Source organism: Anoplopoma fimbria, chromosome 14, assembly GCF_027596085.1.
Source record: "Anoplopoma fimbria isolate UVic2021 breed Golden Eagle Sablefish chromosome 14, Afim_UVic_2022, whole genome shotgun sequence".
Taxonomy (NCBI): domain Eukaryota; kingdom Metazoa; phylum Chordata; class Actinopteri; order Perciformes; family Anoplopomatidae; genus Anoplopoma; species Anoplopoma fimbria.
This window is the reverse complement of record NC_072462.1, coordinates 8,529,777-8,542,530: the sequence shown is the minus strand read 5'-3', so window position 1 is coordinate 8,542,530 and position 12,754 is coordinate 8,529,777. Positions and strand designations below refer to the sequence as shown.

Here is a 12,754-nt window from a genome sequence, read left to right as displayed (position 1 = left end):
TGCTCAGGTGTGATTTTGACCCATTCTTCCACACAAACCGTCTTCAAATCTTGAAGGTTCTGTGGGCCTCTTCTATGAACTCTGATCTTTAGTTCTTTCCATAGATTTTCTATTGGATTCAAGTCAGGTGATTGGCTGGGCCATTCTAGCAGCTTTATTTTCTTTCTCTGAAACCAATTGAGAGTTTCCTTGGCTGTGTGTTTGGGATCATTGTCTTGCTGAAATGTCCACCCTCGTTTCATCTTCATCATCCTGGTAGATGGCAGCAGATTTTTATCAAGAATGTCTCGGTACATTTTTCCATTCATCCTTCCTTCAATTATATGAAGTTTGCCAGTGCCGTATGCTGAAAAACAGCCCCACACCATGATGTTACCGCCTCCAAACTTCACTGTTGGTATGGTGTTTTTGGGGTGATGTGCAGTGCCTTTTGACCTCCAAACATGGTGTGTATTATGACATCCAAAGAGTTCAATTTTGGTCTCATCTGACCAAACTATATTCTCCCAGTATTTCACAGGCTTGTCTAAATGTTGTGCAGCAAACTTTAAACGAGCTTCAACATGCTTTTTCTTCAGCAATGGAGTCTTGCGAGGTGAGCGTGCATAAAGGCCACGGCGGTTGAGTGCATTACTTATTGTTTTCTTTGAAACAATTGTACCTGCTAATTCCAGATCTTTCTGAAGCTCTGCACAAGTGGTCCTTGGCTCTTGGACAACTCTTCTGATAATTCTTTTCACTCCTCTGTCAGAAATCTTGCGAGGAGCACCTGGTCGTGGCTGGTTTATGGTGAAATGATGTTCTTTCCACTTCCGGATTATGGCCCCAACAGTGCTCACTGGAACATTCAGAAGTTTAGAAATCCTTCTGTAACCAATGCATCAGTATGTTTTGCAACAATAAGGTTGCGAAGGTCTTGAGAGAGCTCTTTGCTTTTACCCATCATGAGATGTTTCTTGTGTGACACCTTGGTAATGAGACACCTTTTTATAGGCCATCAGTTGGGACTGAACCAGCTGATATTAATTTGCACTGACAAGGGGCAGGATTGCTTTCTAATTACTGATAGATTTCAGCTGGTGTCTTGGCTTTCCATGCCTTTTTGCACCTCCCTTTCTTCATGTGTTCAATACTTTTTCCCTGTGTCATTCCATTTTATTACACAAAACTTAATTTCTGAACTTATTTGTTTGGTTTTCTTTGTATGTATGGATTACTTGGGTTGTTACCGACATCTGGTAAACATTTCATGTCAATAGCACCTTTAGAAATATATTTACTGAGAAAAATGGTGATGTGTTCAATACTTATTTTACCCGCTGTATATACTATATATAAGAGGAGGGATTTTGCAGGTATAGTAGAATGTCATCTGCATAAAGGCTGATCTCATGGTGTATATTTTTTGTTTGGATTCCTTTGATGTATATATTTTTGACGGACGGCTGCTGCAAGTGGTTCAATGAATTTGGCATCCCTGCCAAGTGCAACGTTGTGAAATGAATCCATTGGTGGTGATCGTGGCCATTGGTGATGTGTAAAAAATCAGCGGATAAATGATTCACTGAAACTATATATTTTTTTTGTAAAAAATATAAATTCACAGTTTACCTTATTGAATGCCTTTTCCGCATCTAATGATACTATGGCTGTTGGTGAGTTGGTATGAGATGTGTAATGGATTAAGTTAAAAAGTCTGCATAGGTTATTTAATGAGTGTCTTCCTTTAATAAAGCCAGTTTGGTCTGAGTGGATGATAGATTGAGTTACTGTTTTAAATGTTGGTGGTGATCGTGGCCATTGGTGATGTGTAAAAATCAGCGGATAATGATTCTTCGTGATGCTAGGGCTTTGCTAACGATTTCTGTGTCAGTGTTGATGAGAGATAGGGGGCAATAGCTTGATGGTGATGTTGGGTCTTTATCAGGTTTTAATACAAGAGAGATCGTAGAAGTGTTCATGTCGATTTGAAGTTTGAATTTTTGTTTTATTTCAGCTGTTAATCTGTTGAAAACTGGGGCTAAAATATTCGAAAAGTGTTTATAGAACTCAGCAGGGCAGCCATCAGGTCCCAGATTTATTGTTTGGCATGAGTGTGAGGGCATTGTGGAATTCTGTTATTGTAAATGGATTGCAAGTGAATTTGCTTGGTGTTCATTTAGTTGCGGTAAATCAACATTGCTTAGGAATGTGTCAATGTCTTCTTGGGTTGGTTCTTGTTAATTTCTTCAGGGGTTTGCACTGTTTTCCCTGCTGAGTTCACAATCGTTGAATTTTTTTTTTACGTGTTTCGCTTGATTTGGTTGGCCAGGTATCTTCCAGATTTGTTACTGTCCTCGAAATGTTCGTGTAGGTGTAGGAGGAATTGATTAGTCTTGTTTGTGTGTTCATTGAGTTAAAATTGCTATTTCCGTAAATCCTTTTGACATTGTGTTGTGGGGTTATTTGCATTGATATTCTCCATTTCCTCAATCTTTTGTTCAAAGTATTTTTGTTGTCTTTCTTTTTCTTGTATGTGGAATATGATATGATTTTTTCCCAAAGTAGTGATGGTGCTATTTCTGGTGAATCATTTATTTCAAGGACGGATGCCCACTCTCGTTTAAAATAATTATCAAAGTCAGAATCATTAAGTAAGGATGTATTAAATCGCCATCTATTAGATGGTTTGCGAGAATGGTTTATATTCCAGGTAAGAGAGATGGGAGCATGGTGGCTTATGGTAATGGGGTGTATAATAATGTCTAAGATTTGGGAGATAGTTGAACTGCTGGTTAAAAAGAAGTCAATTCGGGAGTAGGAGTGATGAACCGGCGAGAAGGATGAAAATTGTCTAGCGCTCGGATATTTTAATTGCCAACCATCTCCAAGACCAAAATCACTAATGAACTGTTTAATGATTTCTGTGGATTGGCAGTTGTGAGTTATCTGATCGGTCTAATGTTTGGTTTATGACTGTATTGAAATCTCCTCTGATTATTATATGACAGTCAGACAGATTGAAGAGAGAGGTGAAAATGTGTGGAAAAATATAGGGTCATCATTATTTGGTTCATAGATGCATGCAATAGTAATTGGGCTGTTGTGTATTGTTATATTTATTATGATAAATCCTCCTTCTGGATCTGTGATGGTGTTGTTATGAATAAATTAGAGATTTTTGTCTATTAAATGGCCACGCCTCTTTACCTGGAGTTGAAATGGGCGGAGAAGATGTGATTGAATTGTGGTGTTCTTAATTTATGACAGTCAGATTCAGATGTATTAGTTTCTTGAAGAAGGATTATGTCCACTTGTAATTTTTTTAATGTGGTATTTGGCTGTGAACCAATTCCACGGATGTTCCAAGTTAGAAATGTAAGTGAATTCATGGAGGCGAGATGTCTGTTTGAGTGGATTTATGTTTTGTGCATGTCCATGTGTGTGCATGTATGGGTATATGTACAAATATGTCTGGGTATGTCTGTGTGTAGATGGGTAGGCAGGTGTTCTTCCATAGGTGTGGAACATGAGTGGAATGTGTGTGAATGTGTGTGTGGGTGTGTGTATGTGCATGTGGATGGATGGTATGGTTCCTCTGAGGGATGGAGTAGTGTAGTGGATGAGGGGGAACAACAACAATAGAGAGCAGACAAAAAACACATAAATACAAAAAGCAAAAAATGTCACTGCTAAGGTGCTGGTGAAACCAATGTGCATTTGCATATATACAAATTGAGTAATGAGAGGAATTTGTAGGGGGTCTGATAGAGAGAGATTATGCAGGGTGAAACTAGAGTAACCAGGGGGTTAGTTTTATGTCACGCTAGAGTTTGCCATCTATGTACAATTTGTCGACTGAGATGACTGCTTTTTTACCTTCTTGCATGTTTTATTTTCTGATCGGGAATAGTGTTTTGCGTCTGTCCAGGATTTCACAGGGAAATTGGTCATTGAGTCCATAGTTCGTGCCTTTCAGTTGCCTACCGTGACGTTGTACCTGTTGTTTTTGTTTGTAATGTTCGAATTTTGCAACGATGGGATGTGGGCGTTTGTTAGGTTTTTTTTCGTGTCCATTGCGGTGTACTCGGTGGAATGTAATGTCCTCAACTGTGTCCGGGGAGATTTTGAGGTGAGTGGTCATGAAGCATCACCTTTCACTAATCTTTCAGTCTTGATCCTCTTCAGACATCAGCAATGGGTAGGCGACACCCACACTGATTAATTTTTCATTTTAAACAAGGGTTTTAAACGAAAACAATCTCCGCCCACACTGTTGTTTCAGCATCGTTTGCAAATGATTTCCGTCCATACTAGCAAGCCTGCAAACCAATATCACATGACTATTCACATGCACTGGGCAAGCGAGTGCCGGTGTAAACAGGAGGTAGATTTGTTGTTTAGTTACAGAAAATATGTATTAAAGTTATCTTTAATGATAAAAGGTAGTGCTTGATGCTTAAGATCTTCCTCTATAATCTTCCTCTATAAACTCAAACAGACAAATTACGTGGAAAGTTTTAGAAGTTTAATTTTTCAGACTTAGTTACAAGGCTGCAGGTCTTGCTCTCTTTCTCTCACACACACACAACCACACATCTAAAATGAACACTTACAAATCAAAGTTTGCTAGATTATGGGTCAACAAATTTGGTCAACACATGTCTCATGGTGGTCTGTTCTCACACTCGTGGCTCTGCCGGGTGGCTGAAGTCCCTGTCGTACTGGAGAGCATTTATGCTTTTGTTTGTTTACAGTTTCTGTATGTACTTAACAATAGTTGTAGAGAACAAAATAAGCATTCATAAGAAAAGACAATTCCTACATTTTGTTTCCATCACACTCATCAAAGCTGCAAACCCTGGTTCAAACATCCGCTCCGTAGGGCTGATAATGCCACTGGACACGTTGCTACCTAATCGCTACATTAAAAGCTTGCTTCCTCCACATGTCGGCAGTAGTAGCATTAAAAATGCTGAATTTAACTGCACAACAGCTGCTAGTATATGCAAGAAGATCAGCAATGCCTGTAATCAAATTAACCACTGGTAGTCGATCAATAATAAAGGCTGTTTGTTTTCTTCCGGAAAAGGACACGTGATAGGGGCGTGACAAATCAGGGAAGGACACGTCGGGACTGCTAAGACCGAAACAAGTAGCCAACGTGGGTGTCTACGTCATCGTTTTAAAACTCATGTGGTTACGCCTGTCCACACTACAAGGTAACCCCGGAGTTTTCAAACTGACTTTGTTTTCGGTGCTCTAAAACTCCTGAGTAGTTTGGATGTTCAGTGTAAACGTAGCAAAACATGTGCGTTTTAAAACAGAAATGGAGTAGTGTGGTTTCAGCCTCAGACAGTGGTTTTTTTTAAAGTCTGATTTGTTTTAGCTAAAATGTAAATAAAGGAGAAGTAAAGCAAACAAAGAAAAATCTGAGCGCTGTCAGTTCGGTATGATCAATGTCTTTGATTACTGCAGTACCCAGAGGCCTCAGCAGCCATTGTCAATCCAGACCAGTAAAATCAGAGTTTGCGCCGGTTTCCAGTGTGTGGGTGTGGTCCCGCCATGCCAGCTGTCCCTTTTATACAGACGTCAATTCCGCTCCGTGACTATCTTTGCTCCCGGCTTAGTGGCAGAACAACTCTGTCTCCCCATCTACGTCTCTGTACCTTAAATACAGAACACCAAGGCGGAGTAAAGGCGCAACAGTCCCGCTTTAAACAGGCTGTGTGATAGGGATTAGGAACAAAACAAGAACTTAAACCATTTTCATTGGATGTTTCTTATGCCTTGGTCTTTATAACAATTTAGGAACCCTTCTTCAGCTCAGTGTCCTCTGCATATCTACTGATATTACAGCCAGATGAGAACCTCGTCCCACAGGCAGCCGATGAAGCCCGGCTGCAGCAGCCCTGACATTAAAAGTGTCTGATGGCATGCCACTCTTGTTTTGGTATCGTCAATTCTGAGTGATATACCACTGTTGATTATTGGTATGCTGCTGTTGATCTACTGGCATAATCCTGGTCCACTTACTAGCTTTTTGAGGAGCTCTCAGCCACGAAAGAAAAACTTATTTTGTTGTTTGCTTGGTCTTGAAAACCATGATATGATGTTGAAATGTCAGGAAAAGGCTCGTAAGTGGTGAGTTAAAATAATTGTCACACGGCATGTGCCAGATGTCCCCTGAGAGGAAAAAAGTTTTAGAACAAATTAAGAACTATGGAAATCTGCTAGCACAGCTAGTATAAATGGTTGCTGACATGCTGCATAACATCGCTGCTTCTTAATGTCAAAAAAAGTAGAACATGTCAATGATCAATACAGGTTTAGACTTTCATGGTTTTGCATTCAAACTAGGAATGGAGGGCAGAAAAGTTATAGAAAGTACACCATTATGACTTTTCCTTACGACATGAATTTTGTAGATACCAAGCTGACCGGAAGAGCTTAGGTGTTCAGTGATCGATCCGATGCTGATTGAAATGGGCTGATTTTCATCTCATAGCTTCATATTTCAGATTTTTTGCTGTTACATTTACACGTGCCTCTATCGCAATTCACAATTTGTCACAACTGCAAGTTCAATATAAGTCGAGTAGAAACAATCTTAAAACATATGGAACAACTAACTTAATGTGATTGATAGTGGTTCCGTTGACTTGCATGGTGCATTCAATCTATACACAGTAAGAATTTGTATCAGGCGAAGCTATATTATAACGCTAATATAGTGTGTTCAATGTTATGTTGTAAAATATAGGTTTTGGCAAGAAATCTTTTCACAGCGATATAAAATAGATATTTAAGAGGGAATAATGACCTTTTAACTTCCTAACACTAGCTCTAAGCAGTGTATAATACATAGTTATAACTTTTAATGCCAAGAGTTTTTTTATTTATCAAACCAAGTATTTAGAAAAATATATAATTCATTTTCTATTCATTTGAATTGCGAGCAAATAGCCCCTATAGATGACAAGAACAAAGTAAAGAGATAACATTTAGAATTGTTTTTTGTAGGTCAACATTGATTTTGGGATGGCTTAAAATTAATGCCATACAGTTGCTATACCAGTGCCCTATCCATTCATATGCATTTATATCAACATTTTAGTAAAAACTAAAAGACTGTCATATATACCGTTAACGTCCATGCTGACCTGCCAGTGTAAAGCTGCACTTGTCTATGGGTGTCATGACATCGATGTAGGATCAATAACAGGGATATTTAACTTTGAGATGTATAAATAAAACTGACATGACATGATATTTCAGTAGATCAGCAGGGGCAGACCACTAAGAATTGACATATGACAGTGAACCAGTAGTAACACATCCATGAGCCACTTTTCCCAGCATTCCTCTAAAGCCGTGTCCCATTTCAGGGTCTACTTCCTTCACTAAATACATGTCATAACCGATCAACGAGCCTGTCTAAATCATCTGTGCATCTTTTTGTTGCATGTCACCAATGTTTTGTTTCTATAGCAACATAATACAACAGTGAAATTCTTGTAACTCCAGTTCTTAGTGTTTTTGTTTTCCATTTTAAATGCTGCAGGAGAAAGACAGTTATGAGTCATTTTTTGATGGTTTAAGTATTAAGTTCTTTACATTCAAACTATCTCTGTTCTCCATCACCGAATGGAGTTACTTCTTCCCATCCTACTGCTCTTCTTCTTCTATCACCGCCTCCGTGTCCTTCTCCCCCACTTTGCCTCCTTCATCAGCCTTTTTATTGTTGCCCGTTTTTCCTCCGCCTACATCTTCATCACCACCAGCCTCATCCTCACCTTCTTTGATCTCCTCCTCATCGCCCCCAACCTGAAAATACAAACACATTTCAGTTTTGAATTGATTGAGTTGGCTGCTGAAAAGTGCTGCAGGGATGAGTTGTTTTCAGACAAACAAACAAAACAATAATTAATGAAAATTAAACTGACAGTTGAGGTGGTTAAAATAAACTTTCAGAAAGTCCCAGTTTTAGGATATGCCTCTGTCGTTTCAATAGTCAAATCGAAGCAGTGCACATTTAGTTCTAAAGACTATAGTTAAGGGACTGTGTAATGGGGGTCCAAAAATGTACCTGTTTCAGCCGGCTCCTCCTTCGGCTCGGGACCCGGGCCTTCATCCTCCGTGACAGTGCCAGCAGCTTGCTGTGTCTCTGCCTCCTCTTCTCCTTCTCTGCCTCTTCTCTCCGCTTCTCCTCCACTTGGTCTGAGTCCGACTCGTCCTGTCGCTGTAGCCTGCTCCGCTTCTTTGGCTGCACCATCCTTTTCGTCTGGCTTCTGTCCCCATCCTCATCATTAGTTGTGTCCTCCTCCCCGGGACTGGAGGACGAGGAGCTGTTGTCGCCTCCCAAAAACGAGCGCTTTTTGCGGGTCACGGAACAGCTGTCATCGCTAGAAGTCGCCCCGGAATCGCTCCGGCCCCGGTCCTCCTGCTCGGTGTCCTCTCCCGGGGAGCTCTGGAAGTCGGATTGGGATCCGGAGGAAGAGGAGGTGAAGGAACCTTCGTCACTGTCGTCCAGGATGGAGGCGGGCAGGCCAATCTGCCGCTTCTTCGATGCGTCCACTTTGGTTTTCCGCATGGATGCGAACATTTTCCGCTTGTACAAGCTCTCCATGTCTGCGCGCGGAACCAGAGACCAGTGACATTAAACAGAAAACCGAAAGGAGAACCGAACTTATTGTAAACAAGCTAACGATGCAGCTACTTAGCTTTTATTGCCTGCGCGTCACAACAACGACAGCATGTTATTTCTGTTAACAACATAACATGGGGCCTGAAGTTAACTACTTATTTTGGGCTATTCACGGAAACGTTCTTCCTAAATGTGTTACAATAGAATTTACGAGCTAAACACGGGCTATTTCGTTGATCTTCGTCTCAGTGTAGCTAGCTGTGTGTTATTGTTGTGGCCTTTACTTCTTCGCTGGAAGGAATTGCGGCACATACTGTTGTGGATCCCCCCGCGGCGAAGAGAAGCCACTACCGCAGCAAGCTGTTGTAAAATGTATTTAAACAAATAATTAAATTGAAAAAATAATAACAATAATTTGACCAAAATAAAACTAGACAGCTTAAATCAAATAGACAATGCAAAATACTTGAAACAAATATTTGCTGTTGAGACAGAATGACAATGGACATACACTCAAAGCAATCAATCAACTGCCCCATAGGCCCTCAGACCTGAAAGCTCCAGGCTCACTATGTGACATAGCTTGTGTTTAACAAATTGCAAATTTGTTAATAATGAATGCACTGATCAAGCAGATCTAGGCTTATTTCAGAGAACACATTCTGACACGTGACATGTCTAGGAAAGCACAGGTGTAAATAATAAAATGAACTAGAACATTTCACAAGAAGTTTTGACTGTGTGGCTGCTACTGCCCGAAGACGTTGCATATATTAACGGTTCTGAGACAGCTGTATCAATGGGGTTCATTTAGGGTTAGTTTGGGGTTTATTTGAGGTACATTTGAGTTTCATTTGAAAAAAAAGCAAGTCCAATCGCATAAATAATACAATCCTGCAGAAAATGCGTTGGAATGCTGAAAGCTGAAATCAGTCACAGGGCATTGCTGAAAATGTGGAAGTTTCAAATGACTTTCCTGAAAAATCCCAAAAGCAAAGAACTGCACTGTTGAAAGAACCTGATAGTTGAATTGTAAAACTGGCAGAGATGGAAGCTGAACTGCATCATCAGAAGAAGCAAAGAGCTGAAATACAATGAAGAAAAATCTGGAAGCTGAACTGTTAAACTGTAGAGGTGGTAGTAATAGTAGAAGAAGCAGTCATAAGAAGAGTAGTAGTTTTAAAAGCTGAAGTTATAGTAGTGGTAGTAGTATCCGTAGCAGCAGTAATATCAGTGGTTAAGTAGAAGAAATGTCCAATCAGCAATAGTAGTAGAAGAAGAATGTTGTAGTATTAATAGTAGTCGTGCTGAGTTACTGTTGGCCATAACTGGTGATAACACAGGGAAGGTTCTACCTGAAATTGTGTGTGAGAGAAAGTAAGGCATTGAGAGATAGAGAAACAGAGATTAGAAAAAGGGAGAGAGAGAGAGTGAGTGAGATAGAAAGAGAGAGGGAGAGGGTGAGAGTGAGAGAAAGAGAGGGCGAGAGAGAGTGAAATGGAGAGAAATAGAGAAATACACAAACACACACACAGTCTCTCTCTGTCAATCAAATGACCAAGTTCATGAAGGCTGCCTTTCTCACAGAGTTAAATTCCAATAAACTATCTTATATGTCAGCCATTTTGTCCTGCTTAACCAAAGCTATCACCATGCTAGCATCAAAAATCCCTACACTGCGTCTCCTCTCCAAGACTTCAGTGGGTTAGTTTAATTAAATATAATGTGGAGCCATGTTTAAAGCTATGTTTGTATGTGTTGTATGTGTTTAAAATGTGACCATGGGTACTTTTGAAAAAATATTTGAGTCCAATCGCCAAAATAATATCAATAGAGAGAAAAGACTCTGCCCATCGCGTTGATATATTTGTTATGTTTGTGGTGTTTGAAATGTGAAACGAGATCACTTGAGAATGAAGGGCTATCGCTCCTCATCTCTGTTTCTGAGATTCATAGGTCACACGCACACGCACACGCACACACACACACACACACACACACACACACACACACACACACACACACACAGGCACTGCGTGCGTGCGCCCATGCTTCTGTGCATGTGTCACTGGTTGCCATGGTGAGGGAGCAAAACTAGCTGTCAAACTCCTACCTACAATCGTAAAACCATAATTCTAATGGAAAAAATATTTTTATGTTCTGAAAGCTAAGGCTCTGACGAACGCAGAGATGTACTTTTTATGTTTGTTGTTTTAAAAAATATGAGCTTCAGAGCAGGTTAGAAAACTGGTACCATCTGCTTTCTTTGAGAAATTGTCGTCAGTCTAATGGAGCAGTTGGTTGGAGTTAATGTTGCTTTCAGGCACATGGAGTCAAATGTGTAACACTGTTGGATTCCATAGTGTTATGGCTGCGACTAGGACAAGTTTATCTACAATTTGAACCAAAAAATATGCCTGAAGAGTGAAAATTGTGGGAATTCTGGCAATTTTAAAATATTTTTTTCACAACATTTTGATCACATGCTCTAGGTCTGAACATTCCATCCAATACACACCCATTGTAAACTCTGAAAAAGGCTTACATTTTCCTGAAACTTAAACTCTGATGTCATGACATCTGCGCTAGCTATCAAAATGCCCATTTGGCCCAATATAGTCCAGAGTTTTTTTTCACATTTTAAACCTCAAATCATTTTTTTCCGTTAAAGTATGACGAGTCAGTCTGGGCCCAAAGTTGAGTGCTTTTAAACTCTCTCCACGCCCAAAACGCATTCATCTCTAGGGGGAAATTTCTCGCCGCTTTTCCTGGTTGCTGTGGAAACCGCTGGCCGAATCTCTGAGAAGAGAAATAGCACTCGATTCCCGACCAGGCCGCACGTTTTGATGTATTTTTGACGCTTGTGCTTGCAACGCTGCGGCGGGAGTTACGCGGCAAACTTTTGTACGGAAGAAGAATAAGAAGATTATAATATTAAGCCCACAGGATTATATACTTTGTGGTGTTGCACAAGTCTTTACAGCCTTGTTGCTACACAGCCACACAGAATAAGAATAACGCTTGTTGGAATGCTTTATCAGCATTCCAACAAGAAGACCGCAGGATTATATACTTTGTGCTGTTGCACAAGGCTTTACAGCCTTGTTGCTACACAGCCACACAGAATGATTGGCTGAATTCCATTAAGCTGTTTCAGTGTACTAGTATAGTACATGTTGTCTCACTGTCATGGCTAACTGGGACACTTGCTGAATGGCCAGTATGTTTTATGTTTTTTCCATTATGATAAAGGTTCTCTATACGATATTCAGTGCATTAATATAGCAGCAAACAACAATTTGCAATGTAAAGATATTGTGGCATAATGGCTTCCTGAGAGAAGAATGAATTGGCTCTCCCTGTACCGGTTGTAATCACACATCTCCGTCCTCTGTTTACATAGTCAGGCCGGCCGCATGTGCCTTCTCCTGTGTTAGTGCATGTGAGCATGCCCCACTGGCTAGCTCATGGCCACTGCTCTGTAAGGTGTTTATAAGGTAGTGACAGCGATAAAGCCATCCCAACCTTCAGAATCATTGCGAAAGTATACAGCCCAGCCTCCGGCTCCTCCTTGGGTAGCACCATTAGCTGAAACCCACCCGTTCAGCCGTCACAACGTTGAGAGCTGTTGGGGGCAATCCTACTGTTTTGAATAACTAATTTATCACCTTTAACTTTTTTCTAATCAAATCAACATATGATGCTAAGCGTTTAAACCTCTTGTAGCTCATCGTTTTTGCTTCATAACACACTTACTGTATGGTTCAGTCTCATTGCTCTTATCAACCTTGTTTCCAGCAAACAAGCTCAGTTAAACCAACTGTACGCTACCTGCCCCCTGCCAAGCACCAAACAATAGATAGACACAGTTAGCAACCAGCTGGCGAATAAATTTGAACATTTAGCAGCCTCAGGAGTTGGTGGAAACCAAACCAGAGATAAAAGAAGAGTGAATATTGTGAATATTCTGCTAACATGTTAGACACAACGACTTCATAAGGTGATGATATTTCAGAGCTGTGAATCTTTGAGACTGTTGTGGAGTTCCTGTGTCTCCCTAGAGCCCTAGCAAAATTCAAAATCATGCAGCTTTAATAAAAAAAATCTGCTTTTCCATTCAACTTTCAG

The 12,754-nt window shown here is 40.3% G+C and overlaps 1 protein-coding gene across 1 annotated transcript; it reads right to left on the bottom strand.

Annotated features, from left to right (window-relative positions):
• Window positions 1-4,497: 4,497 nt before the first annotated feature.
• Window positions 4,498-9,262, bottom strand: ccdc82 (coiled-coil domain containing 82). Its single transcript, XM_054612557.1, has 2 exons — window positions 8,069-9,262; window positions 4,498-7,806 (listed from the first exon to the last, which is right to left on the bottom strand). The coding sequence occupies exons 1-2, from the start codon at window positions 8,606-8,608 to the stop codon at window positions 7,648-7,650; spliced, it is 699 nt and encodes a 232-aa protein (XP_054468532.1). The 5' UTR covers window positions 8,609-9,262; the 3' UTR covers window positions 4,498-7,647.
• Between the last annotated feature and the right edge of the window lie 3,492 nt (window positions 9,263-12,754).

Excerpts from the sequence above, each read along its gene's own strand:
- ccdc82 (XM_054612557.1), bottom strand. The coding sequence starts at position 8,608 with ATGGAGAGCTTGTACAAGCGGAAAATGTTCGCATCCATGCGGAAAACC. Across the intron at positions 7,807-8,068 it reads GGAGGAGCCGGCTGAAACAG|GTTGGGGGCGATGAGGAGGA; the intron begins GTACATTTTTGG and ends TTGTATTTTCAG.